Source organism: Centroberyx gerrardi, chromosome 12, assembly GCF_048128805.1.
Source record: "Centroberyx gerrardi isolate f3 chromosome 12, fCenGer3.hap1.cur.20231027, whole genome shotgun sequence".
Taxonomy (NCBI): Eukaryota; Metazoa; Chordata; class Actinopteri; order Beryciformes; family Berycidae; genus Centroberyx; species Centroberyx gerrardi.
In genome coordinates this window covers 28002113-28029734 of record NC_136008.1, presented here as the reverse complement: position 1 = coordinate 28029734, position 27622 = coordinate 28002113, and the positions used below count along the sequence as shown (strand labels likewise).

Genomic DNA, 27622 nt, shown 5'->3' with positions numbered 1-27622 from the left:
TTTAGTTTAGTTTAGTTTATTAGCACAAAGGAAGTGATAAAACACAAGTATATAAAAACAAACATAGCAGGGATTGTGCAGGAGAGGTAAGAAACCCCAAAGGGCTTATAGTAAAAACCTCCCCTCTAGGATTTACAATTTATCCTAATACTATGGATATTTGTTTCCTTAACATAATGAGATAAAAAAAAGAAGAAGAAGAAAAAACAAATTAATAATAATAGTAATAATAATAACAAATAAAACAAAAGTAAACACACAAACACATAACATAAACACACATACTGAGCACATTAACTCTGACACAGGTGTTTTTTCATATTAGACTTAAATACCGGCAGTGATGGACAGGTTTTGATAGAGAGGGGACTGGTATTCCAAAGTGATGGTCCTCTGTATTTTATGGCATATTGACCAAGAGTTTTGTGATAATAGGGAAGATGAATATCTTTTGCTTGTCTGGTTGGATATGAATGGACATCAGAGTTCATTAAAAATAAGTTGTGAAATACATTTGGTAAGCTGTGCTTTTGAAACGTACATTTATACATAAAGATACATGTTTGATAGATATTGATGTTGGAAATGGATAACAAATTTAATTTCTTGAACAGGGGAGCCGATCGTTCATGGCGATTTGACGCAGTTGCCAGTCTTAAAAATTTCTTTTGGATTAAAATAATTTTTTGAAGGGAAGAGGGATATGTACTGGCCCAAACGATGTTACAGTATGATATATATGGATACATTAAACTATAAAAAAGTGTTAGAAGACAGGATTGATTTACCAGTGAACAAACTTTTCTAATGATGCCAAAAGACTTCATGGTTTTTTTACACACATACTCAATGTGGTCTTTCCAGGACAGTTTTTCATCTACTAATACACCTAAAAATTTTGCAGAAGTGACTTGGTTGATTTCAATATTATTAACAAACAATTTAGCGTCTTCCTTTGGATAACTTTTATTTTTATTTCTGAAAATGATAAAATTGGATTTTTTTGACATTTAGGGAAAGTTTGTTCATCCGGAACCACTTTGCAGTATATGATAGAATATCATTGGCTTCTCTGATCAAGGAACCAAAGTTTGCTTGTGATATGACAATATTGGTATCATCAGCGAATAGAATGGGCAATGCAGAATCAGACATCCAAGCAAAGTCATTTATATAGAAGAGAAATAGAAGTGGCCCAAGAATAGATCCTTGAGGCACTCCGCAATATAGCTTGATTCTGTTAGAAATACAACCGTTTATAGATACATATTGATCTCTATTATTAAGGTAGTCACTACGCCAATTGATAACAACATCCTGAAAGCCATAACGGTGAAGTTTGGAAATGAGAATTTTATGATCAACTGTATCAAAAGCCTTCGATAAATCCAAGAATATACCAATTGCGAACATATTATTGTCCAAAGCTGTGGAGATTTTGTCTATAAGTTGTAAGAGAGCCATGTATGTTGAGTGATTTTGTCGAAATCCATATTGGTGTTTATACAGGATATTGTTATCATTCAGGTGTTTTAACATTCTTGCATAGACTAGTTTTTCCAAAACTTTGGAGAAGCAAGGTAAAATAGAAATTGGTCGGTAATTAGTGAAAAGGCTAGGATCCTCTTCCTTAAATAATGGTATGACCTTTGCGACTTTCAGGTCTTTCGGGACAACCCCGGTTTTTAAAGAGACTGAGAGGACATGAGTTAGTGGCTCACTAGCAGATGTCGTATCAGTTTAAAAGAAACGAAAGAAAAAAACCCCTCTTTTTGTTACAATAAAAAAATGTCAATCTTGAGTCATGGCCACCCCCCACTGAGTCAGGCTATAGTGGTAATGGGCAATTCCACTGCAATTCCACTTAACTTCTAGCGTAATATTGCCTCTTGACTTGAAGCTCATTTTCTGCGAGAGATGTAAAGAATATTTAGCAAAGCTTTTAGCTTTTTTTTCATCAAAGAATCAGCTGTTACTAGCATTGCTGCTAGTTATATTACCACTGCCTCCAAGCTCAGCCTCAGCTTGAAGGTAATGTACAGAAAGGGTGGATTGAAAAGGGTGAATGTTGGGATTCAGGGGGCTCTATGTTTGCCTTTGCCTAGGGCCCCCAAAACTCTAAGTCCGCCCCTGGGTTTGGATAGCGGGGGAGCCGGGGTACAGATGAGCTCCCTTGGAAGAAACCTGAGCTCCCCCGAAAGCAATAAAAGTTTACATTTTGGGCAGAGGCTTTCATATTGTTTCATATAGCTTGATGGCCGTATTACTGATGCACTGTCATATCATTGAAGTTGGGTTCAGATCAGATGCCCCTAGCCTAGTCTGATCGGCTCCACAACCTATCACTGTATCCTATTCGAGAACGACAACGAGAAGAACACACTGTTTCACGGAACAAATTAACAGATATGTGGATTAATAAGTCCATCTCCTGACCTTGTATGATGCCGTGCAGCTTGTCCTGGTCTTTGTTCTGCTCCCTCCACAGCCGCAGCAGCTGGAGGACCTGCTGCTGGGGGGTGCAGGCCTTCTTGAGTCTCTCCAGGCTCTTGCGGTCCACCCTCCGCCCCGGGAGGCTGTCCAGCAGCCGCTCCAGGGGCACTGAGGACAGCCGCAGTGAGGCTAGAGACTGGAAGACCGCCTCCTCGCACAGGGTCACATCTGGAATCAGGAGAGAGAGAGAGACGGATAGGGACATCAGGGCTTAGATGTTACTGGAGGATCGCCTCACTGCAGCAGGACCCATCTTGGTGCACCTGGACCAGGCCAGTTCTATCCAGATTTCTTTCACTTGTGGTTCACTTGATGGGACACAGGTGGTGTTTAGACTAGATTCCAAATGACAAATCTCCACTGATTACATGGTTGGGTCTCCAAGGAGTCCCATCAGCCTATTATATGTCTGGATCTGTCTGTGTGTGTGTGTGTGTGCAGCCTTTTGGTTTGTAACTAGACCACAGCAGAAACAGGACTTCCTCCCTCTCTCTGTTCCCCGTTGACAAAGCCAGCAGTGACATCGGTCTGCTTGACACTGACTAGCCAAACCAAACTGAACCCATCTGTGCACTAAATCAATCAGAGCTGAGCTGAACTGAATCAGATAGAGCTGAGCTTGTATTAGAATGTGCTGACCCGAACTGTGCTGATGTGGCTGAGCAGGCCCAGATTATCCCACTAGAGGCTTCCAGGTCAAGCAGGCACAGTTCTACATTAAACAGGATGAAAACTTAAAAAGATAAACTTGTACATTTTCTATAATGAATGTGAACCAATGCACCAAACTGGTCCAATCACATCACAATCACATCATTACACGCCCAAGTACATAGAGCTTTCTCATTAAAACTATCCCAAACCTACCACCAGTTATTTGCCCTAAACGTTCAAAGCCAAAGATGATCACAACTGTTGCTATGAGATCACACCTTTCTTACAACTATAAAGCATCTCCTTCCATGTGTTCTTTTTTTTTCCGAGCACTGATAATGAACCATCAAGGATCAGTGGGTTAAGTGTTACTGACTGGCAGCACTGTGGCTGTTGTCACAGGGAGACATCAGAAATGAAGAACAAATGTTTTGCGAAATCCATCTCGGTGTAGTATGAATACCGATCGGCGTTCTAATGTGAAAAGGATATCGGGCTTGTTCCTCTGATGTTTGTATGATGTAAGTGTGGGTTGCTCTGTAATTGACACTGACATCCCAGTGGTTTCTCCAAATCACGCTCTGACTCGGGATCCCCAACTGCTTTCAATTTCACAATTTTAGTTCAAAAAAACCTGTTAAACTGTTCCAGGATTCGCTGCAGACAATCTGCGGTTGTGTAGCCCGCTAGAAGGCAATTTGTGAATGAATGTTTGAGGAGAGCATCACCCTCCCAGAGGGACACAGTCTATAGTTGTTTGTGTGTATGTGTGTGTGGGTGTAGAGGGTATGTTTTACAATGACTGTGGTTTGTCAGGCGATGGGAATTCAGCATCATATTTGAGGCTTCCCCACTTAAATTAATTGTCAGCATCTGTCATGTCGCAATTCTGAGTAACAAAGCTTAACCAGCGTGTCCCGTGTCTCATTGCCGTTTGAGTCAGTTTCCTCTGTTATTGCAGTTTGAGGATATGACAGTTAAAAGGTAATTGATCCATCCTGGCCCATTATGACAGCAGCACCATAAACATCCCATTCCACCCTGTAGCCTCTCCTCTGTCCGCTCTCCCTCGCTCGGCTCTCCAGACACGCAAGAATCTGGAAGAAGAATGGAATGTGAACAATGGACCTGACCGAGGAAATCCCCCGTCTCCAGCGAGAGAAAATGACCGCGTGTCTGAAATAATTGACTGAAAGTACTGACTGATGTTGAGTTGTTGACAGTTGAGGTTTGCTTGAGCACATCATCACATGAGTGTGTGTGTGAAGTGTGTATGCACTGTTCGCAATAATAGAAATGTCTCAACCCTGATTCCACCCTGCATTAGTCCTGCAATCTTCCATAGGATTCCTCTTGCAATGCAGCAAGCATGGAAAAACCATGACCCTACATCTGTATATGCATCTATGTGTTGCACAGTGTATGTGGACTCACCAGTGTGGCACTGTGTGTGGTGCTGGGAGCACTCCAGCACTGGGTTCTTGTCCTGATGGCCACAGAGGCTGTCCACAGTGGAGGTGCCCTGCCTCAGCGTCTTCAGGCCCAGATCTGTGCAGTTCTTGTGGGGCAGACATGGCTCTGTGGAGGAGCCGCCGCTGGAGAAATGACCAGGTGGACAACGCTCACACACTGTGTCACTCTCCGGCATACCTGGAAGGGATACACACATAATGGATGGTGACGCTTTACAATACGGTACGCAAATCCTGAGCAGTTACCAAGGAACAAATAAGAAACAAATCAGGAATGAGCTGCTAGTTAAAGCGTAGTTAACAAGGAGTTCCTGAATAATTCTGAATCAAGTTACTTAAAACAATATTCCACTTAGTTTTAACATGGGAGCTATTCAGCTCTTGACCATCATGAAAACCAGAATATAAACTAATCAGCAAGATCGGATGCAGCTGGACGAGTTTGTAGCATTCAGATTTTTACTTCCCACTCATTTGAATGAGGCCACGAAAATAGCCTGAAAACTTAACACGTTGGTAAACAGATTCAACAACAGATCCTGCTTTTACATACAGCAATCTTGGGTCCTTCATAATTTTGCATTTCTATTCTTGCTTTACACTAAAATTAGTATTTAAAAATAAAAGTATATCCGGTCTCCCAACCAGGAACGATCTCTCCTAAATGGTATCCCGCCACTATGTTCTCTTCTATCAATAAAAATGCTATTTGGTGAAATTATGTTCTAAAACGTTGGACCAACAGTCAATTGAAAATCACAGTTGCAGGTTGAATCTGCAACTGTGTAGTTAACAATGTGTTAAATGTCAGTTTTCATCTATTTTCGTGGCTCATTAAAATGAATGGGAAGTAAAAATCTTAATGCTAAAAACTCCTCCAGCTGCATCTGATCTTGGTGATTAGTTTATATTCTGGTTTTAATGGTGGTCAAGTGCCGAATAACCCCCATGTTAAAACTAAGTGGAATATTGCTTTAAGAACAGACTGTTAGATACCATCTCATGGATATCTGTGAATCTGCATAATGACCACTTCATGAATCATTCCTGATTAAAAGGTGCTAAATGGCACATAACCAATAACAAATCATTACTGCCTTATTACCTCCATATTAGTGTCCTCTCAAGTAAAGTAGTGCATCATACTGAATGGTTACTAGTAATGCATGATTACCTTACCATTAGTTACCATAGGGTAGGGTGATGCACTAGTTTACTTGAGGGGGCAACTTACCTAACTTATTTTAAAAGAAAGAAATTAAATAAAGTTGTCTTCAATATTGCCATGAATATGATTGCCACAGGACTATTTTTGGTTAATTTCTTTGTTCTGTGTGTGCCGCATGTTAAAACAAAGAGAAAACGGCCAACCAAAGAGATAACTTCTACATCTTCAGTTTCAGTGTGTGGACAACTGACCCCGTACGCACCAAACAGCTGATTAAACAGAAATCAGGACGCCGCGGTTCCAAGAAGTACAACCGCAGCAGCATGTGACGAAGGCGCCAGAACAAGAAATGACACCGAGAGTGACAGAGCTGCTATATCTCGTTTCATAATGTTTGAAACTACCATGGTGACTTGCCAGGCACAGAACATGAGATGAGCACTATTACCGCAACAACATGTGACATGAACCTTTGCAAAAGATGATTCAGAAGTGGGCTGGAAAATCTACTTCTTCAGCGGAAAGACCTTTTCAGTTGGTATATCTTTTTCTTCACGTCAAATAAAATACCATAGTGACTACACCATGACACAAGTACTATGACCATCACATGAATCAGACCAAAAAAAGTCACATAACAGATCACTATACTGTATTATTGTCAAGTCTTGTACAGCACTGAAATCTCTTTGTATTCTTTAAACCACATTTTTTACTGTTGTACTAGAACCTGTCCTCATGTCCTTCTTGCAGTGTATGTGATGTTCTGTTCAAATGGGTGCAACTGTATATAAGAATGAAATCCTACCAAGGCCTATATCTAAAATATCATATGCAGCAACTGATTATGTAATAACTTGTCAAATTCTAAGAAAATAAAAGCCCCAAAATGGGTCAAATATGTAATAAAACCAGTTAATGTGATAAATTCTTGGATGCATCACATCACATAACATCACATAACAGGCGACCATTACTTAATAATGGATGTAGTATATTTTTATATGCAAGAAGAATGTAATAACTCTAGATATTACATTATTAGTCACTATGATTATTGCATCATCAGTTATCCAGCAATTTATCACATTCACAGATTTTATAACATTTACAACCTATTTCCGGTGCCGTTTTTATTACATTTTGTCAAGTTATTGTGATATCTGACAGTTCTCTTTAGACCATTACAGGATTCCATAACAACTTCTCCCATACAGCGTGCTGCCTGAATGACACATGGAGTCCATGCAGTTGAACTGCTGCTGTAACCACATCCTTATTTTATTTTCATCTCTCTAGGGTAGAAGTGAGAGCGTGTAGGAGGCAGAGCGCCGCTCGTATCAGATTTAACCTTTCATTAGTTTCCCCGCGATCCATGACACAGCATGTTTTTTCTTGAGAACATGTCAACCTTTTACTATAGTCCGTCCTTCACTGTAGCATACATTACCGTAATGCACCAGCTAATATGCATAGTGCAAGTAAGCACAAATGTTCCCTTGACCACCGCTGACAGGTGTCGCATTCGCTTGAGAATGATTCAACCGTTTACAGTAATGCGGATGCATATGCTGATATTGATCTTTCTTTGTCAGAATTTCCCCAAAATGCAGTCAGCATATTGGCACTTTGCTATTATGAGAATTAGATTTGTTCTGGGTCTCAATGATAAGTCTTCCTATTTACAGCAGAAGTGTTCTACTGGGTCAGCTTCTCACACAATAAAGCCTAAAATGGGTAGATAAAAAATCATTAATCGATCAATTGTTTGATTTGTTCATTCATTCATTCATTTATCCATTCATTCCTTTGCAGTTCATAAGGTATACATATCCAATAATTGTAAGCAAAACTGTCTTCTAATGTCATCCCTAACCAATACTGACACAGAGAAGTCACCTAGCCAGACTTCAACTCTCCTGCTGTTGTGTTGAAGCGAATGTTGTGTAACATTCTGAGAGAGAGAGAGGGGGGGGGGGGGGGGGGGGACCAAATAAAAAATCAGGAGATCAAGGGAAAGAAAAGTGGAGCCAACATAAAAGAGGTGACTTGTGGTGGTACTGAATGACGGGCTACAGTATCTGACATCCTGTGGTTTTGAAAGTCTAAACCGCAGCTCAGGACATTACATAATGTGACCCTCCGCTTCAGGGAGGGGAATCCCCTGAAATGCTGTCTCATGTCCGCGCAGCTTCATACAACTCTTGAGTCAGACCTCAGATGCACGTCTGTGAGGAATTTCTGGAAAATGTTTGCGTCGTGTCAGGACTGCAGGGGGCAGAAAACAACCCCATGTGGACAAAGAACTCGTGGAAAATTTTTCATCTTTGCAGCAGTTGGATCCTAGACTCCTAGATCCTAGATGTCAGACTCTGTTTACTGGTCTCATGGAGAATTCATTCAAAGTACAGTGTCACCCTTTCTTCATTGTTTGGTGTTCATGATTCATTGCCGAAGCGAGGCACTGAATCACAAACTAATCCAGGTTCAAATTACTTGTCAAACTGAACAATAAGTGTATTTCTTAAAAGTTTTGCAATATATCCACTGAATAACCAACTCATTGTTATGTGTTTTAGACCCTGTTCTAGAAGAAAGTTCATGAAAAATGTCTTAAACCTTTGTGACTTCAGTAGCGAACACCATTGCAGATTACCTTGCGTTTCCAGAGCGTTACACAATGAAAGACAATACGTTACTCGCGCATTTCTAAACAGTTTTGGAGACACTCATTGACTACGTTTACATGGACAGCAATAATCCGATATGAACCCGATGAAGACAATTGTCTGGATATGCAACTGCCATGTAAACAGCATTTTCTGATCAACTTAACCTGAATAAGGTCAAAGTCGGAGTAAGCAGCATCGCATTAAGACATGTGTAGAGTATTCTGATTTTAGGTGCATTATTGAAGGACATTTTAGACATAGACATAGACTAGATGACTGACACCAGAAAAAAGAAGTCCCAACATTTTTGGGGTGAGGCTGAAACTGTCATCATGCTCAGGATTCTATTTGCAAGTCTATCTGCACCTTCAATAAAGTCTTAAACTGTCCGTGTCTCCAGTGATTCTCCTTTGTCCTGTTAATCGGACTTTGCTCTGTAGCATGTAAACGGGAATATGAATGGAATAGTTCTATAAGCAACCCATGTAAACGGCTAAATCGGAATATTGTCTTATTTAGAATAAGGCCAATAGTCAGATTTTTACTGTCCATGCAAACGTAGTCTACAGAGATATACATGGCATTCTAATCTTCTTTCTTTGTGAAAGAAAGGTCTTGTCTACATTTTGACGCATGCATTAAAACTACGTATAAACCTCCAGGACTCTGGCTATTTTCAGTTACAGACATACAGTGTCACTCAGTAGTAAGGACAAAACAGAACAGACCAGTAGAAATTTGTGGAAAACGCCTTGCCACACTTGCGAAAGTTAGCCCATGAGGAAGACATATTTCCACACAAAGCCACAGATATTCATAACCTCTGGATGATTCAGTTGTCCCATGCTGTATCTACAAAGACATCTCCGTAATGGATAACGTATTTGAGTTTGTGTCTGTTAAAGCAAGTCAGCAAGCCCTGCGTAAGTGCATTCCAAGAGGGAGCCAGGCTTAAGGAATGCCATTGTAGAGACAAAATGAACTGATAACCAACTGCATTAAAACTTTCAATCCAGTTTAATCCAATCAAACTCAACTCATACTGTAGGAGAAGCACTTCATGGAAAATGCCACGTCATTCTCTTCATGGCTACTTGAAGATGATTTGATGTTTCCGGACAAACTCCAATCTATACAGACATTCCACTATATCTGTTCCTGACTACCAGCTGTGTCATTGAAACCAACACCAGCTGATACACCTGCATGCAATGAGGAAGCAGGGACTTGAGAATTCAAGGGAAAAGTCCTAAACCTGACTGAAGATGTGAGCTTTTCCAGAGAAAAGTCTAATTAGAACTGTCGTGGTTTCAGGGTGACAGACATTGCACAGCAATAAAATCTATCAATGATTTTTTATTATCTTTTACAGACAGCGTGGGCTACACCTCCATGGTAAGAGGAACCAGGAGGAAGGGCATCTACGGAAAAAAAACCTTAAATTAAACCAACACAGTTCAGTCAAAATAAAACTGACACACCTGTATACTGTGAGGAAGTAAGGTTTGGAATCAAAGGGAAAATGTCAAAACTAACCTTTGAAGATGATTTATTTCCAGATCAACAAATATTCATGACTGTGGTTCATCTGACACACAATGCACACAGAAAAACACAGTAAAACAGCTAATGGAAAATATCAAGTCCAATCTGAAAATGACTTCTGTTTCCACAACCACTTCATGACTCTGAATCTCATGACTCTCCATTCCACATCATGTTGTACGCTGACAAAACTCGCTAATTCAGGAATTCTTGAAAACCCTTTAATCCAGTAACCTGAATTGAGGAAATAATCTTTTTCTCCTCAGACCAAGACCCATTAAAACCTACTTGTTCTCTCCCTACAATATATCTAATTATCTGAGTCAGTTTCTCTACGTAATGATGTATTACAATTTGAATGAAAACGATAGTGTCACACAGCGTGCCTGGACAAAACGAACTAATGATCTACTACAGTTTCCTATGAGTTTAGTCAAACTGAAACTAGCACATGCACAAAGGAGCCATGGCTTGTAAGATTCTTAGAAAGCTGTGACCCAAATCTACTAAAAAAAAAACCCATTACAATACAACCAGTTACCTTCTAGTCCATGTCTGGCTGAGCAATACATGTCAACTGAAGTGATGAACTGGTAAGGTAATAGGAGAGCTGTATAGAGAGCATCATGTGGTCGAGAATGAGCGGAAAGCGAGATGCATCACTCTTTGAAACTTTCTGGGATTGGAAGTGACAGATATAATGCAGACTGGAACAAAGGTTGACTGGTTAGGTTGACCGCAGAACTTGAATGGATAGAACGGTCGGAGCGGTGGCCATACTGCTGGGCTAGCTTCTGTATAAACCGACTTACGGCAAGGAGAGGTTTTACAGCAAGAACTAAAGCAGTGGGAAACTGGCTTCTGAATTTAATTGGCCCTCATGCCTCCACTAGGTGGTGCTCTGTTACAAGCTGCTGCTGTCTTTTTAAGTTTTGACATCTGTGCACAGTCAGTGGAGGTGTTTCTGCTGAAGTCTGTTAGCTGTTTGAAGTTAGCGAACGCTAAGTTTTCTGCTCCACTAAAGGTAGGCTAAGCTACGTTAGTTTATAGCATTTAAGGGGCTATATTACTGTAAGTTAAAGGTACTTGTTTCATTATGCTAATATGCTGATTTTGACTATAAGAGCTAGCGAGAGGAGCACAGTCTTTGATAAAGCTACGTTAACCTCAGCGCTAACAATAGCTTTCAGTTGAGTTTTGGGTGCCATGCCATTGTTCCGACGGCCCATTATTCCGAAACCCCAATAGTCCGAAAACTCCATGCCTGGCTCCATCCACAACCGTGGCTTCTGACAGCCTTGACCATAAGCTTGCTCTAACCCTAACCTCAGTGACCCCATGCCTCAACCCAACCACCTCCGGGATAACGGGCTGTCGGACAAATGGGCTTTCGGTCCAATGGGTAGACATTTTTCGGACTATTGGGGTTTCGGAATAATGGGCCGTCGGAACAATGGGCAGTCCCCGAGTTTTGACAGTTTGCTGACAGACACATCTGCACAGTTCTCAAGCAAGTGCTACACACTTTACTTTAATGCCCAGACTTGTGTTGTCACCATAGCAACTAACCCTTCAAATTTTGTAATTACCATTTTATGCTTTTCTAGACAAATTACCACGGCAAACAGTGGAAGGACCCTTCTATCCATTCAAGGTCTGTGGTCCTGACCTTCTCAGAGCTGAAATGATTTTTGGTCTGGAACTAGCAAGCATCAAACATTGATGAGAAGACACTGCCACCATACAGAGCAGGCAAGGTAAGGAATTACAGAAAGGTTGGCTCACACACACGCGCACACACACACATACACACACACACACACGCGCGCGCGCACACACACACACACAGACTGACCCACAAAGCCACCATAGTAGAACAACCATTCACTCTGTTCCTGATGTGTAGACATACAGAATGTGTCTTCTATCTTCCAGAGACAGAGACTAAGAGGAAATCCCAGGCCTATCCAGTTAACAAGGAGACTATTGCCCATGATCTAGTTCTGTTCGTCAAACTATGACATCTCCAGGAAACCTCAAACCGCATTCTGCCTGTGTGTGTGTGTGTGTGTGTGTGTGTGTGTGTGTGTGTGTGTGCCAAAAAAAGAGAGAGACAGATGGAAAAAGAGGAAAGATGAAAGATGTCCTTGCAAATCTGCATATTCAATACTAAATATATTCTCAACAGCGATGCTATCTGCAGCTGTGTGTGTGTGTGTGTGTGTGTGTGTGTGTGGGTGGGTGTCTCCTCAGCCAGAAAATGCCTCTTTTGGGAAAAGACTAATCTGGGTCTGGAACAGGTCTGATTCACAGAAACAAAGAAAGAGACAGAGAGACAGACGGAGAGAGAGAGCGGAGAGAGGGATGAGACAGAAAATGATTCATCAGAAAGAAAAGAGGAAAGAAAAGAGAAAAAAAGAATGAAAAGCTACAGATTTCAGAGACAGTGATGCGTTTCTAATGAAAATGCTAAAAAAGTAAATAAATAAATAAATAACATACACATACATATACCATGTAGTATACACACACACACACACACACACTGCACCTTTCTCAAATGTATGAGACTGATTGCATTGGTAATGCAGCTTACATTTTGATGTAAGCACAGCCATCACTGATGACAATGAGATATTCCTTCATTTAAGTGGAAAGGTCACTGAACTGGCTCAGATTACCTTTTGCACAGAGCAGCTGCACACACAAATGCACATATACACATATGCATGCACATGCATACATACACACCCACACCCTTGCACAATACACATCTCATCTTTACCAAATAAGTGACGGGTTGATTGACTGTAAGATTGACTTACTACTTAACCGATTAATTGTTTCATATAACAATTTTTTCCATATTATGGACAATAACAGTATGATATTCACAACATATATGAATGTTCTGCATTGCAACTACAAAGAACATGAAAGTGTGAACAAATAGCATCATCATTGAACCAAGTAACAGTTTATGCTGCATTCACATTATGGCCATATGTGGTAGACGGTTAACTGGATGTTTATTGGTTTCAACAGGGGAATGACAACAAACTCTGCCCAACTCTGCAGATGCAAGTTGTCGATTTTCCCAACTTTTACCTTCTACCGTGATGACGAAAAAAGGATGTTCAAATAGCAAAATGGATACATGCATATGTATTTGTGCACCTGCTCTTCTTGTCTTCTTCTCTAACTGGACGATAGATAGAGTAGTGAGTAAGCAAGAGCTTTCTTGAGCTGACTGTTCATTTTGGAGTCTAGGATAGCAGCATATTTTGGTTTGGCTGGGCTATTTCACTTCTCTGCTTTGGCTTCTTATTCATTTACAATGGGAAACATATGTATCTAGGCAGAATATAACCTATTATACATTTTGAATTTAAATCAAATATTGAAAATGAACATCACACAATACTACTTTACTATTTTTATTGTATCAGTGTACATGGAATAGTCAAACTTCGTCTTGATCAAAATCACCCTGGCAACGAGAGGGGTTCTATAGTTGCAGTTTGCCATTGCAGCTGACTGACATCCCATGATACCAACCAGTATGGCTTCTTTAAGCCACAATATGAATGCAGCATTAGGGGGCGATCACACCGAGAAGCGTCGCTAGAAACACGTCGCCACCAAAACCATTGTTTTCCTATGGTACGGCGCGCCTGGTGCATGCTCTTCTCTTGCGACATGCGTTGTGTTTTTCTGGCGGTTTTTAGGCGCGCATAAAAGTTAAAATATTCTTAACTTTTCAGCGCAAGGCGCGAAGTCGCACCGGTCGTCAATGTCACATTTGGGCCAGGCAGCCAATCAAATCAAGCAGAAGGTGGGCTTTCCTTCCTGTTTTGATGCGGTTTGATGTGGTAGGAATGGTGGGACAGAGGAAAACACAGATGAAAAGCTGATATTAGCGGTCTTTAACCCGGTCGCACACGCAGCCCTGCTCCACAGGCGCACCAAGCTGTTTTGCCCGACGCAGTCTGCCTAGGCGTTTTTGACGCGGCTGCACCTGTAGCGACGCTTCTCGGTGTGATCGCCCCCTTAGGCAGCATTAGGCATTTATATAGTGTGTCATGACTAAAAAAAGCACACAATGAAATAAGATTGCAACTACTACTGCCAATAAAGTAATACTAATTTAAATCTCATTTTTTAATTCTCATTTTAATCTTAATATTGATTGTAATTGTAGTTATCATGGTAATGTCAGTCTTACCCAGAGCTGCTACTCCATGGCCCGGCGAGCAGGGAGTGTGTTTGATGCAGAACTCCACCACTAGGTGGAAGCCTGGAGCGCACTCACACAGCTGGTCATGAGTGCTGTTGCAGTGCTGCTTCACCAGCTGTCTCTCCTTACACACCTACACACAACAGACACAACAAACACAAACACATTAAAAACCTACTGAGATGGTCCTCACACACCTAAACAACATAAAGGAGATGGAAAACCATTCACATACCTAGAAAAATGACACACAGGACAGACTAGAAGAGTAATATGAAAACCCATAGGTGAAGACATGCTGTCATATACAGCGAGCCAATGATAATATTACATAATTTCTCTGTAATGTCTTTTTTAGCCACAACACGTGCAATGGAGCAACAATCCACAAAGGCTGAGACGCACTTCAGTTCGGTGGAATACTTTCATCATTGTATGCATGATTACTCCGGCTCTAACAGGCAACTGAGAACAGCACAACTGTGAGCTGCGCACAGCAAATTTAGATTTTTCAGCGAGTGTTGATTTTTCAGTGACAATTATTGGAGTTGACAAGTGCTGATTGGAGAGCTGTTTGTCCACTCACAGAGCTGATACGGCTCGTGGCAGCTGTTCAAAACAAACTTAAAGTGTTTAATTAACTCTGATGGGAGTCGACTTGTATAAACACTGGCGCTGTGTTGGTTTTTTACACTCTCAGAGTTAAATTAACACTGACAATTTCGCTGTTTGTAGCCTTCTACAACCTGCAGTACACATGCTGTTACACATGTAACTCTTCCTTAGTACACATACCTAGAAGTAGAAAACACCTAAAGAAAACATGCAGGATAGGGGTTTAATACGCACACACACACACACACACACACACACACACACACCACATCATAGAAGAGAAAGCCAAAGAGAACAAAATAATGAGAGGACACACAAGCGTCCAGCCTTGCGTACCGAGGTGCAGTATTGGCACGTGTCGCCCCAGTGCCAGCTTTCGGCAAAATGCCTCTCGGGGCAGGGCTGGCACTCCGTGGGCGTGTCGGCGGTACAGTGTCGTTTGACGGCCGTGCCGGGTGGGCACTGGTCGCACAGCAGGAGGTCGGAGGTCACGGGGTCGCGGTGCTGGTACTTGGGCGGCGCTGCCTGCTGCTGGAAGGCCCAGGAGAGAGACGCTGTGAAGAGCTGCAAGAGAGAGACGCGGGTTTTAGACGCGAAACTCAGTAAGAAAACCTTCACTGACTTTAGTTACTGTAGGTCCTATGTCCATGGAAACTAGCCACGGTTAAAATATACTTTGGGGACAATTGAAAATCCATCTCTTTTGCTAAAGGGTGAAATATTTCTACCTTTTGGAACATTCACAGCCCACCCATTCCAGTAAAAAAGAGGAGGAAAAAAAGGTCATGGCTGTAAAGTTGAAACTCCAGGTCAACACAGTCTTAAAGTGGTTTCCTTTGCTCTTACTAAGCCGTTATTGGGAGTCAGAGAAAGAGGAGAAACACAGAGATACAGGCAAAGTTTTGTGGTGATATACTGTAGATGGGATGAAGCTTTCAAACAATTACGGCCGACAGTACTTCATCCCCATGCTTTCAGAAGGCAATATTGCCCCTAAGTATTGCCTCAAAACGTTGCCTATGTGTAACTCTAGGGCTGCATAATTATGGCTAAAATGACAATAATCACAATTATGAGTAGGAATGTGACGATATATATCGAAATTCAATATATCGCGATATAAAAATGTGACAATACGTATCGTGGGGCAGAAAAATGAATGGTGATATTAGCTCCATTTTATTCTGCTGTAGTAATTACAGATGAGACGGCTTGACCATCACAATTTCACAATCTGTCCATCCAAATTATATTATTTGCACTTTGTAATGACATTTTTAAATTGTTGTTTACATTCTAGCGAGCCAATGCCACTGCTAGAAAGATTTGTGTCTCAGAAATAAACATAATTCTGCAGTCAGACTTTGTTGTCATTGAACTTTTATTTATTACATCGTATCGTGGTTGTATTGCATCGTGAACCCCATATCGCTTATCGAATCGTATTGTGAGATAAGCATATCATCCCAACTCTAATTATTAGTCTTGATGATTTGAGGATCAAAATGATCTTATTGCACTTCTGGCATCTTATATCAGCATCTTGACTATTTTCAACTTCAGCAGACATTCTAAACGAAATAAAATGCTTCAATCTTGCCAATATTGTGCAGATATAAACTGCAGAAACTAAAATCACGATATAGGATTCTACAAAATTGTGCATCCCTGCGTCATTTCATCTGACCAGCGATTTCCTAAGCCGTGGCAGCAGGTCTGCAGGTCAGCGAGGGAGGCTGCCTCGTAGCTGAAAAGCATCTGACGTGATCGGAGAGTCATCCCACTGCGATACGGGCCAACGTGCCCCTGGAGCAAGAGCGGCACCACACCCATGTACCCCCCTCTCCACCCCATCCCCCTAAAAAAACAACCCATCCATATGGACACACTGTAAAAGCGGCCGGCTGTCGGTGAGCCTCGGTGCCAGACATGTGTAGCGATTGCCTCGAAAATAAACCCACGTTATCATCGCCTCGGCGGGATCTGAACGGCGTTAAGGCGGACCGAAACTCTTGGATATCAGCTAGCGAGTGTGTTTGGCATGCGGCCATGCAGCTGGCCGGGGCCACATGCGGACCAGATGTCACACAGCAGACTCCTTCCATCCCAAAGTCCCTCGGCAATCGGCTTGTGCGGACTTTCCCCTTGGCCTGGATGCGTCCTCCCTGCTTGGACGAACCGGCTAACAATAGGCCGTCCTTGTGTTGTGTGTGTGTGTGCATGTGTGTGTATGTGGTTTCCGCGTACGTGTCTCTCTGTACTAATATACGTGTATTATTGTGCAGAAATGACAAACATGCGTGCCTGCGTGTGCGTGGGAGTACATGCATTCGTGTGTTTCTGCGTGTGTGTGTGTGTGTGTGTGTGTGTGTGCATGTTTGTGTGTGTTTACTTCCAATTACTCTCCTCCTCAGCATCTGTGTGTGTGTGTGTGTGTGTGTGTGTGTGTCCTGCGGTCTCCTCTCCTGGCTGCTGTTCATATAGAGAACTGTTGGAGGTTACTGGGCTTTCCCCATTCACCACCAGAATACAAAACATTCACCCACGCTGTTATACAATTTGCCTGCCACACACCATTGATCTCCAGCCTGTGTGTGTGTGTGTGTGTGTGTGATTATCCCATTCACCTTACAGTACATAACTTTCCACCACAAAACACAGTCTGCAATGTGTGTAAAACAGAAAGAGAATGAGAGAGAGAAAGAGTGGGTTTATGTGTGTGTGTGTGTGTGTGTGTGCTTTTCTCCTTCTGCTATTATATTACAAAATATTTACCCTCAAAAATCTATTCATCAGCAGTGTATGCATGTGTGTGTGTGTGTGTGAAAGAGACAGTGTGCACAGCTGTGTCTCCCCCATCTGCCATATAGTACATACCGTTCTAGTATGTGTGTGTGTGTGTGTGTGTGAGCATGTGCACATGCACTCCCCTATTATAACATATTCCATACATTACACTCATTCAAACATCACTCATCTTCTGGAGAGTCAACAGGGGAAATGATGCACTGTGCAAAAAAAAAAAAATGCGCAGGCTTACTTCACATTCTTCTATTTCTATGTCCTTTTTCGCAATGAGGGTCATTGAGGAAGATAGTAAAAATAGATGAATGGGTTGGACGCACCGAAATAGAAACCGAAGCTTCAAACGGCCTGGCGAGCGTGGCGGTTTTCCCGGCAAAAACCTATCGACCTCCCAGCGCAGCATTTGGTGGGAAGGCTTTCATCCAGAGCGGCCCGGCCGCGCAGTACCGTGACTGCATGTGTTTGTTTGTAGCATGGGTGGCCCCCGTAACCCATAATCACAGTCTCGCTCTTCGCATTAAGAAGCGTATATACACACTATTCAGCCGCGGGACCACATCTGATCAATCGGGAGGGCGGGGTTGCGCCGAGGGGTCCGATCACCTGATTTTTTTTTCACGGCTCCGGCTCGGGTCGCACTTGTCGTTTTTTTTCCGATTTGACTTTAATCACCGGTTCATGTCAGGCTGCGTTTACTGGCGGGTCGGGACAATCCTCGGCGAGAGAGCCAGACCGCATGTGGAAGTGGTCGGGGCTCGCATTGTTTTCCAAATTCTACAAACAGTACAGTAGTCTGGATGCAGGCCAGCCAGCAGTAAGCATCGGAGCAGCGTGCAGAGACGGAGAGATGGAAACAGTCATGTACAGTCATAGGAAATGCGTTAAAGGGGCTATTTTGGGGGTGGAGTGGGGATGCCCAGAGATGTTGCTTCAGAGCATCACGTCTTTAGGATCGGATCGGAGAAATCGCACTCAATCTCATGCATTCTATTAGTAAAGTAGGGAAGGTCACATCATGGTTCAGTGGACTAACGCTCAGCTCTCACATTCTGATACTATGCATGCACTGCATGTTCTTCCCTTCCCTTCTCTTTCCGGTCACTCTCCATTGTGAACTGTGCAATGAAGCAAATATCCCATAAACACCAACACCTCCTCATCACAGGTCAAGCATGTGAGTTCAGATTGAAGGCCATGGCAGCCTGGCATACATCACATTTTACAGCTAGTCCAAAAATTACAGCTTGGAGACTTTTGAGGGTTTCAGGAGACTTGTAGCCCAAAAGACTCGTGCATTAGACCAAGACGAACTCTGATCCTGACTCCTGATGAGAAGGCGATTTTTTTGGTCTTTTACTGTAATGTCTCAGGCAGAGCTCATTTTGATATTTGGTACTGCCATGCTTCAGGCAGAACGTCTAATCATTCCAAACCAGCCAGCACAGTAGCGAACTACTGCTGAAGAAAAACTGTCAACTTTTTAAGAATTGACTTATTGGGAATATGTCCTGCGGTGCGTGTGTGTGTGTGTGTGTGTGTGTCCGTCCATCAGCTCCTAAAAGAGATATTGAACTTTTCACCCTCCTCGTCGTTTTAGAAGTTGCCAATCTGACGACATCGAGGACGACCGCTGGAAACCCAAATTACACAGCAGCCAGGGGCCACTGACAGCCATAATTATACCGTTAGCATCATCAGAGGGAGACTCAGCGAGAGGCATATCCTATATGGAGCACAGCCAGCTGGGAGGAGAGGAAGGAGCGCAAGGTAAGAAGCCTAATGAGCAAGGTGGAGAAAGAGAGAGAGGGAGCGGGGGAGTGATAGATAGGCAGTTAGAGAGATAGACACATCGATACATAGTGTGTGAGAGAGAGGTTGGCAGAGGTAGATGCTATTTTCTTACAATAGTGGTATACGTGGCAGTTAGGGATGGGACAATATACAGAAATTCAATATATCGCGATACAATAATGTGACGATACGTATCGTGGGTCAGAAAGATGAATGGTGATATTAGCTCCATTTTATTCTGCTGTAGTAATCACAAATGAGACGCTTGACCATCACAATTTCACAAGCTCTCCATCCAAATTCTATTATTTACACAATTTACATTCTAGCAAGCCAATGGCATCGCTAGAAAGATTTGCGGCTCAAAAATAAACATAATTCTGCAGTCAACTCTCCCAGGATAAATAACGGTTAAAATCATTTACAAAAAAAATCTATATATTTGTGCTTGTTGAGTCTGCTTCAGCTTATACACTTATGTATTTCATGCCAGTAAATCCCATTTGAAGCGAGTTGAGAGAAAGCCTCGTGTTTATGTGGAGCGAAGACGAGAGCTTTACCAGACCCTTAACAGAAAACACATGCTACTTAACAGATGTTATCCTCTTGAATGAAACAAACAACGCAGCACAAGTGTATTCCATTCTCTAATGGCAGGGAGACACGAGGTCGCTCTGGATCAAGTGGATGGGCAGCGCTTCCCGCAACAGGCAACGCAGGTCAAAAATCCACTCAGATGTTTCCTGGTAACAAGATGATACTTAGCAGAGGAAAGCAGAGCCATTTCTGCAGCTCTGTTTCCACTGTATGTATCATTATCTTGATATACTTTGACTGGCCACACGCATCATATCAATGTGTCAAAGGTGTGTTATGACATTTTTGTTTGTCTAGTACCTGAACTGTTGTCAAAAAATATCCAGAATAATGTCTGATGATGATCTAAAACAGCTGCAGTGTCACTTTGGTGAAACTGAATGAACTGCATTTTGAGCGATGCTTGACAGATGGACGTGAGCTACATCAGCGGTTCTCAACGTGGGGTCCGGGGACCACCAGGGGTCCTTGAGGGGGTTCCAGGGGGTCCCCAGCAAACTGATGAATTCTTAAACTTCACCATTATTTCATTTACAAGAAGTTAAATGTAGAAGAATGACTGTTTTGATCATAGTTTCTCTGTTATCTCTCTACCTACAATACAGATAGTCTTGGGATTCTGGACAAAATCGTATCTGACAATAAAAATATTCTCCGATCAAATGGGGGTCCGTGGCCCTAATGTGTACGAAATTAGGGGTCCTTGATATGAAAAAGGTTGAGAATCACTGAGCTACATAACTATGGAGCACAGACACCTGACACAAACAGCCTTACAAATGATCACACTCCACATGCGTTCCATATGAGTCCATCAAGTGACTGACATCTACAGATAGTGGGCATGGTCTATTGATGTTTCCCACATGTGAGAAAACATACTGACAGATGCTACGCCAAAACTTAACGAACGTAAAAAAAAAAAAGCACAACACACCCTATAAAGATGCAATGCTTTCTTAATTGCAGCTGAAGTGTTTTTTGTTGGAAGCGCTCCGTCTGGAGATCAATACAAACAAAAAGGAAAAAAATAAATAACGCAAAACAGAGCGCCCTCGCTTTTCCAAATACATGCTTGATTCACTCTATGGCACAAACGGCAATTCCGCAGCTTTAAAAACTGACGACGCAAATAAATGATAACAAATGTCATACAATTAGAGCAGCAAAACACATTTCAACCACACAAAGCCTTTCTAAGGCTCTGCACCACCAAACCATGCAGGCTTACCATAATTTACTAAACCACAAATACGTTTTGAAGAGTAAAGACGCCCTCCTTTGCGTTGTTTTTGCAAATTCTTAAAAATGCCTTCACAAATTGGTCACTATATTTATTAACTCCCAGCGTAGTATAGGAGTATGAATGAGTATGAATGGGAAAGAGGAGAAGGGAATTAGGGTAAAGGTTGCCTGAGGTCAGCTTTAAATCCATGGCATGAGGAGAAGAGCTGTGGCACAAAGGGACCAAACCACACTGCACCAGCTTATCCATCACGGCACATGGCTTCAGTTAACTGTAGAACGCAGGTGGTCTGAGGGGGGATTCCAGCTCTTGGAAGTATGTGTGCGTGTGTGCGCGTGTGTGTGTGTGTGTGTGTGTGTGTGTGTGTGTGTGTGTGTGTGTGCGCGTGTGTGTGTGATGACCCTGTGAAGATGGAATCTCTTTCAATCTCTCTTTGTGTCAGTCACATATACAGAGAGAAAGATGGAGAGAGAGAGAGAGAGAGAGAGAGACTGTGTGTTGTACTATATCACAGTAAAGAATTCCCATCATCAAACAGTGATTTCTACCATAAATCCATGATGAGATTCAAGATTCAAAACTTTATTGTCCAATCATATGCGTTACTCTTTGCCTTTGTGCCTTGGCTCACAAGAGAAACATGCATACAGTACGATAATCACATTTCATCAACAGTAAAAGTACACATCTACTGTATATCATCATGTATTATCATTTACTTATCATAGATGAAAGACAGTCATGTATAGTAGGCCCATCCCCATACAAAACCACAGCTAAGACCACTAGATAGGGTCAATATATGAAATTTCATACATTCACTCCATTATTTCATAACTCAAAAGTCACTTATTAACCATTAAATGCTGCTAATTAATAATTAGGCGCTAAAAATCTTTACAAATAAAATGAGAGATCAAGTTATTTGCGTGTGAACACATGTTCACAGCATGGAATGAATCTTGTTTAATTTGAATAATAAAATAACATTCTTGCCACAGTTTTTAATCAAATGATGAGGTTGTTTTGACAAGGTCTTAACACGGTCAATGATTGTCTTATTAAACCCAGGCAGTCAGTTGTATTAGTAGTAAATGATTTGTAGTCTTCGCCGATAATTTACTAAGCAGAAACTATGGACAACGTATTATATTTCTCTTTCTCTGCTCTACATCTCTTCATTTGGGGCGACATGACACAAGCAGACAGAGTGCATAGGAGTCAGTGTGTGTGTGTGTGTGTGTCCCTAGTCTATGGATTCAAACCAATGACTTAAAAAAATATATCTTTCAATCTTTCAGCGTCACACATGGACAACAACTTAGACTGAGATTCCAGCCCAGATGTGAGGAAAACAATAGATTTCAATACTTCAACCGGTCAAACATGAGAAGGACTTGGCTTATCTTATCTTGCGAGTGTGTGTACGGAGGCTGTGCGCGTTTCAAGCAAAACAAATGAAACCCACCGCAAGTCGCCGGGTTCAGCGTGCTTCAGCGTGCTTCAGCCTCGCTCTGTCTGTCCAGGACGAGCTGAGATAAACGGATCGCCCTGCAGGAATTTGCATCAGATCGCTCATGCTGTTTTTAATGTGACTCATACAGTAGCGACATCAAACAAAGACGGAGGCCTGTACTGTATATCACTGTGACACAAATACAACAGCAGGCTCTCTCTCTCTATCTGTCTCTCTCTCGCTTAATCCCCAACACACACACACACAAACACTGGATCAGTGCGTGCATGCGTGGCCATGCGCACACTCCCTCTCTCTCTCTCTCTCTCTCTCACTCACACACACACACGCAGATGTTTGCTATCAGTACTACTGTTGATGGAAAAGGGGAAGTTAGTGTGAGGAAGCAACTTTCACAATTATTCGTTGCTTTCTGAATAAACGTCTGTACCTGTCCCCCCCCCCCCCCTCCCCCCAAACCTTCCACCAGCCCCCAGACTGTGTGTGACTAACAAAATCAAATCCTGTTGATTCTGTACCAGCAGTTTTTATCTCCCCCCCCCATCTCTCTCTCTCTGTCTTTCTCTCCCTGGTTACTGGATCTCATTGTTCTGCCTCCCTCCATCCCTCTATCTCTCTCTCTCTGTTTGCTTAAAACACAAATAATGTTGATCCTGTACCTGTACACCCCCCCCCCCCCCTCTACTTCCCCTCCCTTTCTCTTTCTCCATTGTTTGTCTTGAAAAAAAAAAAAAAAGAAATCCTGTTGTTTTCTGTTTGGCCGAGTGACCTCCCCATAGCCTCTGCTTCTGTCTGCGTGTGCGCCTGCAGCGAGCTTTTAGGGAAGTTGGTGCGGCTGATGCCAACGGCCACCGCAGAGAGAGAAGGAGCGAGAGGCGTAAAGATAAAGAGAGCACAGATAATAGATAGACAGAGGCAGATAGAGCAGGTTCGTATGTAGGGATGGATGGATGGACAGATGGATGACAGGCAGGCCAGCTAACTGCCTGATAGACCGGCTGGTTGACTAACTGATGGGCAGACTAATATAAGGGGATGCTGTCAGTTACACAGAGTGGTGCAAGTAGTGTTAGTATAGAAATGAAAGGGTGGATGATTGATTTACTGGCTGCATACTGACTGTCCAGCTGGTCAAATGAGTTACTGTCTGACTGACTGACTGACTGACTGACTGTCTGACTGACTGACTGACTGCCTGACTGTCTGACTGACTGACTGACTGACTGACTAACTGCCTGCCTGACTGTCTGACTGCCTGACTGTCTGACTGCCTGACTGCCTGACTGTCTGACTGACTGACTGTCTGACTGACTGTCTGTCTGACTGACTGACTGTCTGTCTGACTGACTGACTGACTGACTGACTGCCTGTCTGACTGACTGACTGTCTGACTGACTGTCTGTCTGACTGACTGACTGCCTGCCTGACTGTCTGACTGCCTGACTGACTGACTGACTGCCTGACTGTCTGACTGACTGACTGTCTGACTGACTGTCTGTCTGACTGACTGACTAACTGACTGACTGACTGCCTGACTGTCTGACTGACTGACTGTCTGACTGACTGTCTGACTGACTGACTGTCTGACTGACTGTCTGACTGCCTGACTGACTGACTGACTGTCTGACTGCCTGACTAACTGACTGACTGCCTGACTGACTGACTGTCTGACTGCCTGACTGCCTGACTGTCTGACTGACTGATTGACTGTCTGACTGACTGTCTGACTGACTGTCTGACTGCCTGACTGTCTGACTGCCTGACTAACTGACTGACTGTCTGTCTGACTGACTGACTGACTGACTGACTGTCTGACTGACTGACTGACTGACTGACTGACTGACTGTCTGACTGACTGACTGACTGACTGACTGTCTGACTGCCTGACTAACTGACTGACTGCCTGACTGTCTGTCTGACTAACTGACTGACTGCCTGACTAACTGACTGACTAACTGACTGACTGTCTGACTGCCTGACTGACTGACTGCCTGACTGTCTGACTGACTGATTGACTGACTGATTGACTGTCTGACTGACTGTCTGACTGACTGTCTGACTGCCTGACTGTCTGACTGCCTGACTGACTGTCTGACTGACTGTCTGACTGCCTGACTGCCTGACTGTCTGACTGCCTGACTGACTGACTGACTGACTGACTGACTGCCTGACTGACTGACTGTCTGACTGTCTGACTGACTGTCTGACTGCCTGACTGCCTGACTGACTGACTGTCTGACTAACTGACTGACTAACTGACTGACTGTCTGACTGCCTGACTGACTGACTGCCTGACTGTCTGACTAACTGATTGACTGACTAACTGACTGTCTGACTGACTGATTGACTGACTGATTGACTGTCTGACTGACTGTCTGACTGACTGACTAGATAAACTCAAGAACACAGACAGATACTGGATATACAGTACTGTGACTGAGTGTTAACATAGAGTTTACTGACTGACTGGCTGTCTTACTACCTGACTGGGTGGCTGATTGCAAGGCTAGTTGACTGTCTGAATGCTTGATTGCATGGCTAACTGGCCGACTGCAGTACCGACTGTATTGAGTTAGAGGAACTACTCTATATGGATGATAGGACACACACACACACATTGATATTCCGCTGCCTAATACACCTACAGTGCACACAAATCTAGCTCCACATCTTACAAAAACAAGATTACTGACTCTGTACAGTATTAAATAGGATCTCTCTCTCTCTCTCTCTTTCTCTCTCTGACACACACACACATGCACGCACGAACACACACACACACACACACACACACACACACACACAGACCAAAAGGATAGATAGTGGCTCCAATGTTATGTTCCCACAGTGTACGGTGTGTTTCTGCCCTGATACGCATCTCTACATGAACATATGCAAAACCCGCAAAGGCCCGACACAGCGCAGCATGCAAAACACACCGAAGGAAATAACTACGCCTGCAGCCCCAGGGGCGACCACTTCAAAACACTTGAGACGAGCTGTAGTACCAATGAGTCTAATGATAGAGCTGTACTCGACATAATATGCTGGGACTTGAAAGAAAGAAAGAAAAAACACTTGGGATTCCCTTTTGAGTGTAAAAAGTTTCATCATAGGAACTCTCCAACATTTCAAAGCAATGAAAGATGACCTAATGTAACCTTTGATGCACTGGAGCAAATTGTGGAGTGCAGTGTGTTAATTGGCGGGTTATGGGTGTCCAGTTAATGCAACTCCATTTGTTGTTTTCTCTTTTTTCTTTTCTTTTTTCTTGTTTTCATTGCCTATACTTTTTTTCCCCTTTATTTTACTTAATTGTGGAACTTTCTACATCACTGTCTTTCTGTGTTTAATGATATGTAAATCACTTGGTAAACAACGTTTTTAGTGCTATACAAAAAAAATATGATTATAAGGCAAACAACCACCAATACAAACAAAAATCAATTTGCAAGAGAGCAATAATTCCTGGCTGTTTTTTTTTTTTTTTTCCTTAAAATACCCTATCCTCATATAACTATCATGCATTTAATACTTGCTATAATGTATTCTATAAATGTACCTCATAAAGATTCAGATTCAGATACCTGCTGGGAGGATAAAGCAGAAAAAAAAGTCTCCACAACCGGTTTATAACAATAAAACCCCTCTACTAATCATATTATGCAAATGCCGATTAGCAGCTGTAGTCCATTTGTAGTCTTAACGGCAATAGAGGAATGAAACCATATATGAGCTTTTTAAATGTTTCACACGTTTGCCGTTCTGAATATGATAAAGCGCTATTGGTCAAATGGCTCATATAAACTTCAAAAGTTAATATTGACTCAATTTCTGGGGCGCAATGACTGATGACTGACTAGATAATACTGTTTGGTCAGTGTGATAAAGTAGACATAGGTCACCATGCTGTCCTAATATGATGTGCTGTTCAGATATGGCTTCCAAATAGATACATTTACAGCATCTTTAATGCTCTTTGCTCTCCGTTATAATAACAACTACCGGATCACGTTTGCACTCAGGCGCGTGCCCATACCTGGACAAACCCAACCGACTCCGACTCTTATCCTCACCATCATAACAAAGCGCGTCTCGCAAAAATCATATTCCTCCGGAGCCGTCAGAAAATGACAATCCGTTCAAGTGTCCGCTGGTCCGGCGGAGCGACACGGAGCAGCGAAGCCAGCAGTCAGAACAGGCAGAACAGCTCGGGAAAATATTGGTTACTCACCACTATCAGTTTCATGGCCGGGTTGGATTTCGCTATCCGAGCGCTCATCTCTACTGCGTAAAGTGAACTGCGGTGTGATGGGGTCTCCATCAGAGATCACTACTTATACAGTACAGAGGGGGGAGAGAGAGAGAGAGAGAGAGAGAGAGAGAGAGAGAGAGAGAGAGAGAGAGAGAGAGAGAGAGAGAGAGAGAGAGGAGAGAGGGAGAGAGAGAGAGAGAGAGAGAGTTTGCCCAAGTGCCCACCCACCTCGACAGTATTTCCCATTCCTCAGCCTCTCTCTCTCCCCCTCTCTCTCTCTCTCTCTCTCTCTCCAGTCCTAAAAATAAATTGTTGCATCCTCACTACTTTTGCGTTGCGATTACGCACAAAATGTTGTTCAAAGGAAACAAGCGGAGGTTTGTTGCGCATCATATGATGTATTACACCCCCAGAAAAAGGGATTATAACGATTAAAACGCACATCTCCAGTATTCAAATATTTCCAGACAAACAGGGACTGTCAATCCCTTCCGAGAAAGAACTATAGTAATCCTATGATACATTTTAGAAGGATAGGTTACTGTGGAAATATTAAATGTCATGCAGCTACTATTGGGAAAACAAATCCCACAGA

The 27622-nt window shown here is 42.7% G+C and overlaps 1 protein-coding gene across 1 annotated transcript in view; it reads right to left on the bottom strand.

The window, feature by feature from the left end:
- Positions 1-27068, bottom strand: part of LOC139922566 (tumor necrosis factor receptor superfamily member 11B-like) — a 29065-nt gene extending 1997 nt beyond the window's left edge. Inside the window, exons 1-5 of the mRNA XM_071913089.2 lie at positions 27007-27068; positions 15193-15420; positions 14230-14374; positions 4582-4797; positions 2437-2661 (exon numbers count right to left, since the gene is read on the bottom strand). Coding sequence (XP_071769190.1) covers positions 2437-2661; positions 4582-4797; positions 14230-14374; positions 15193-15420; positions 27007-27054 — 862 coding nt within the window. The 5' untranslated portion in view covers positions 27055-27068. The remainder of the gene's footprint in view (positions 1-2436; positions 2662-4581; positions 4798-14229; positions 14375-15192; positions 15421-27006) is intronic.
- Between the last annotated feature and the right edge of the window lie 554 nt (positions 27069-27622).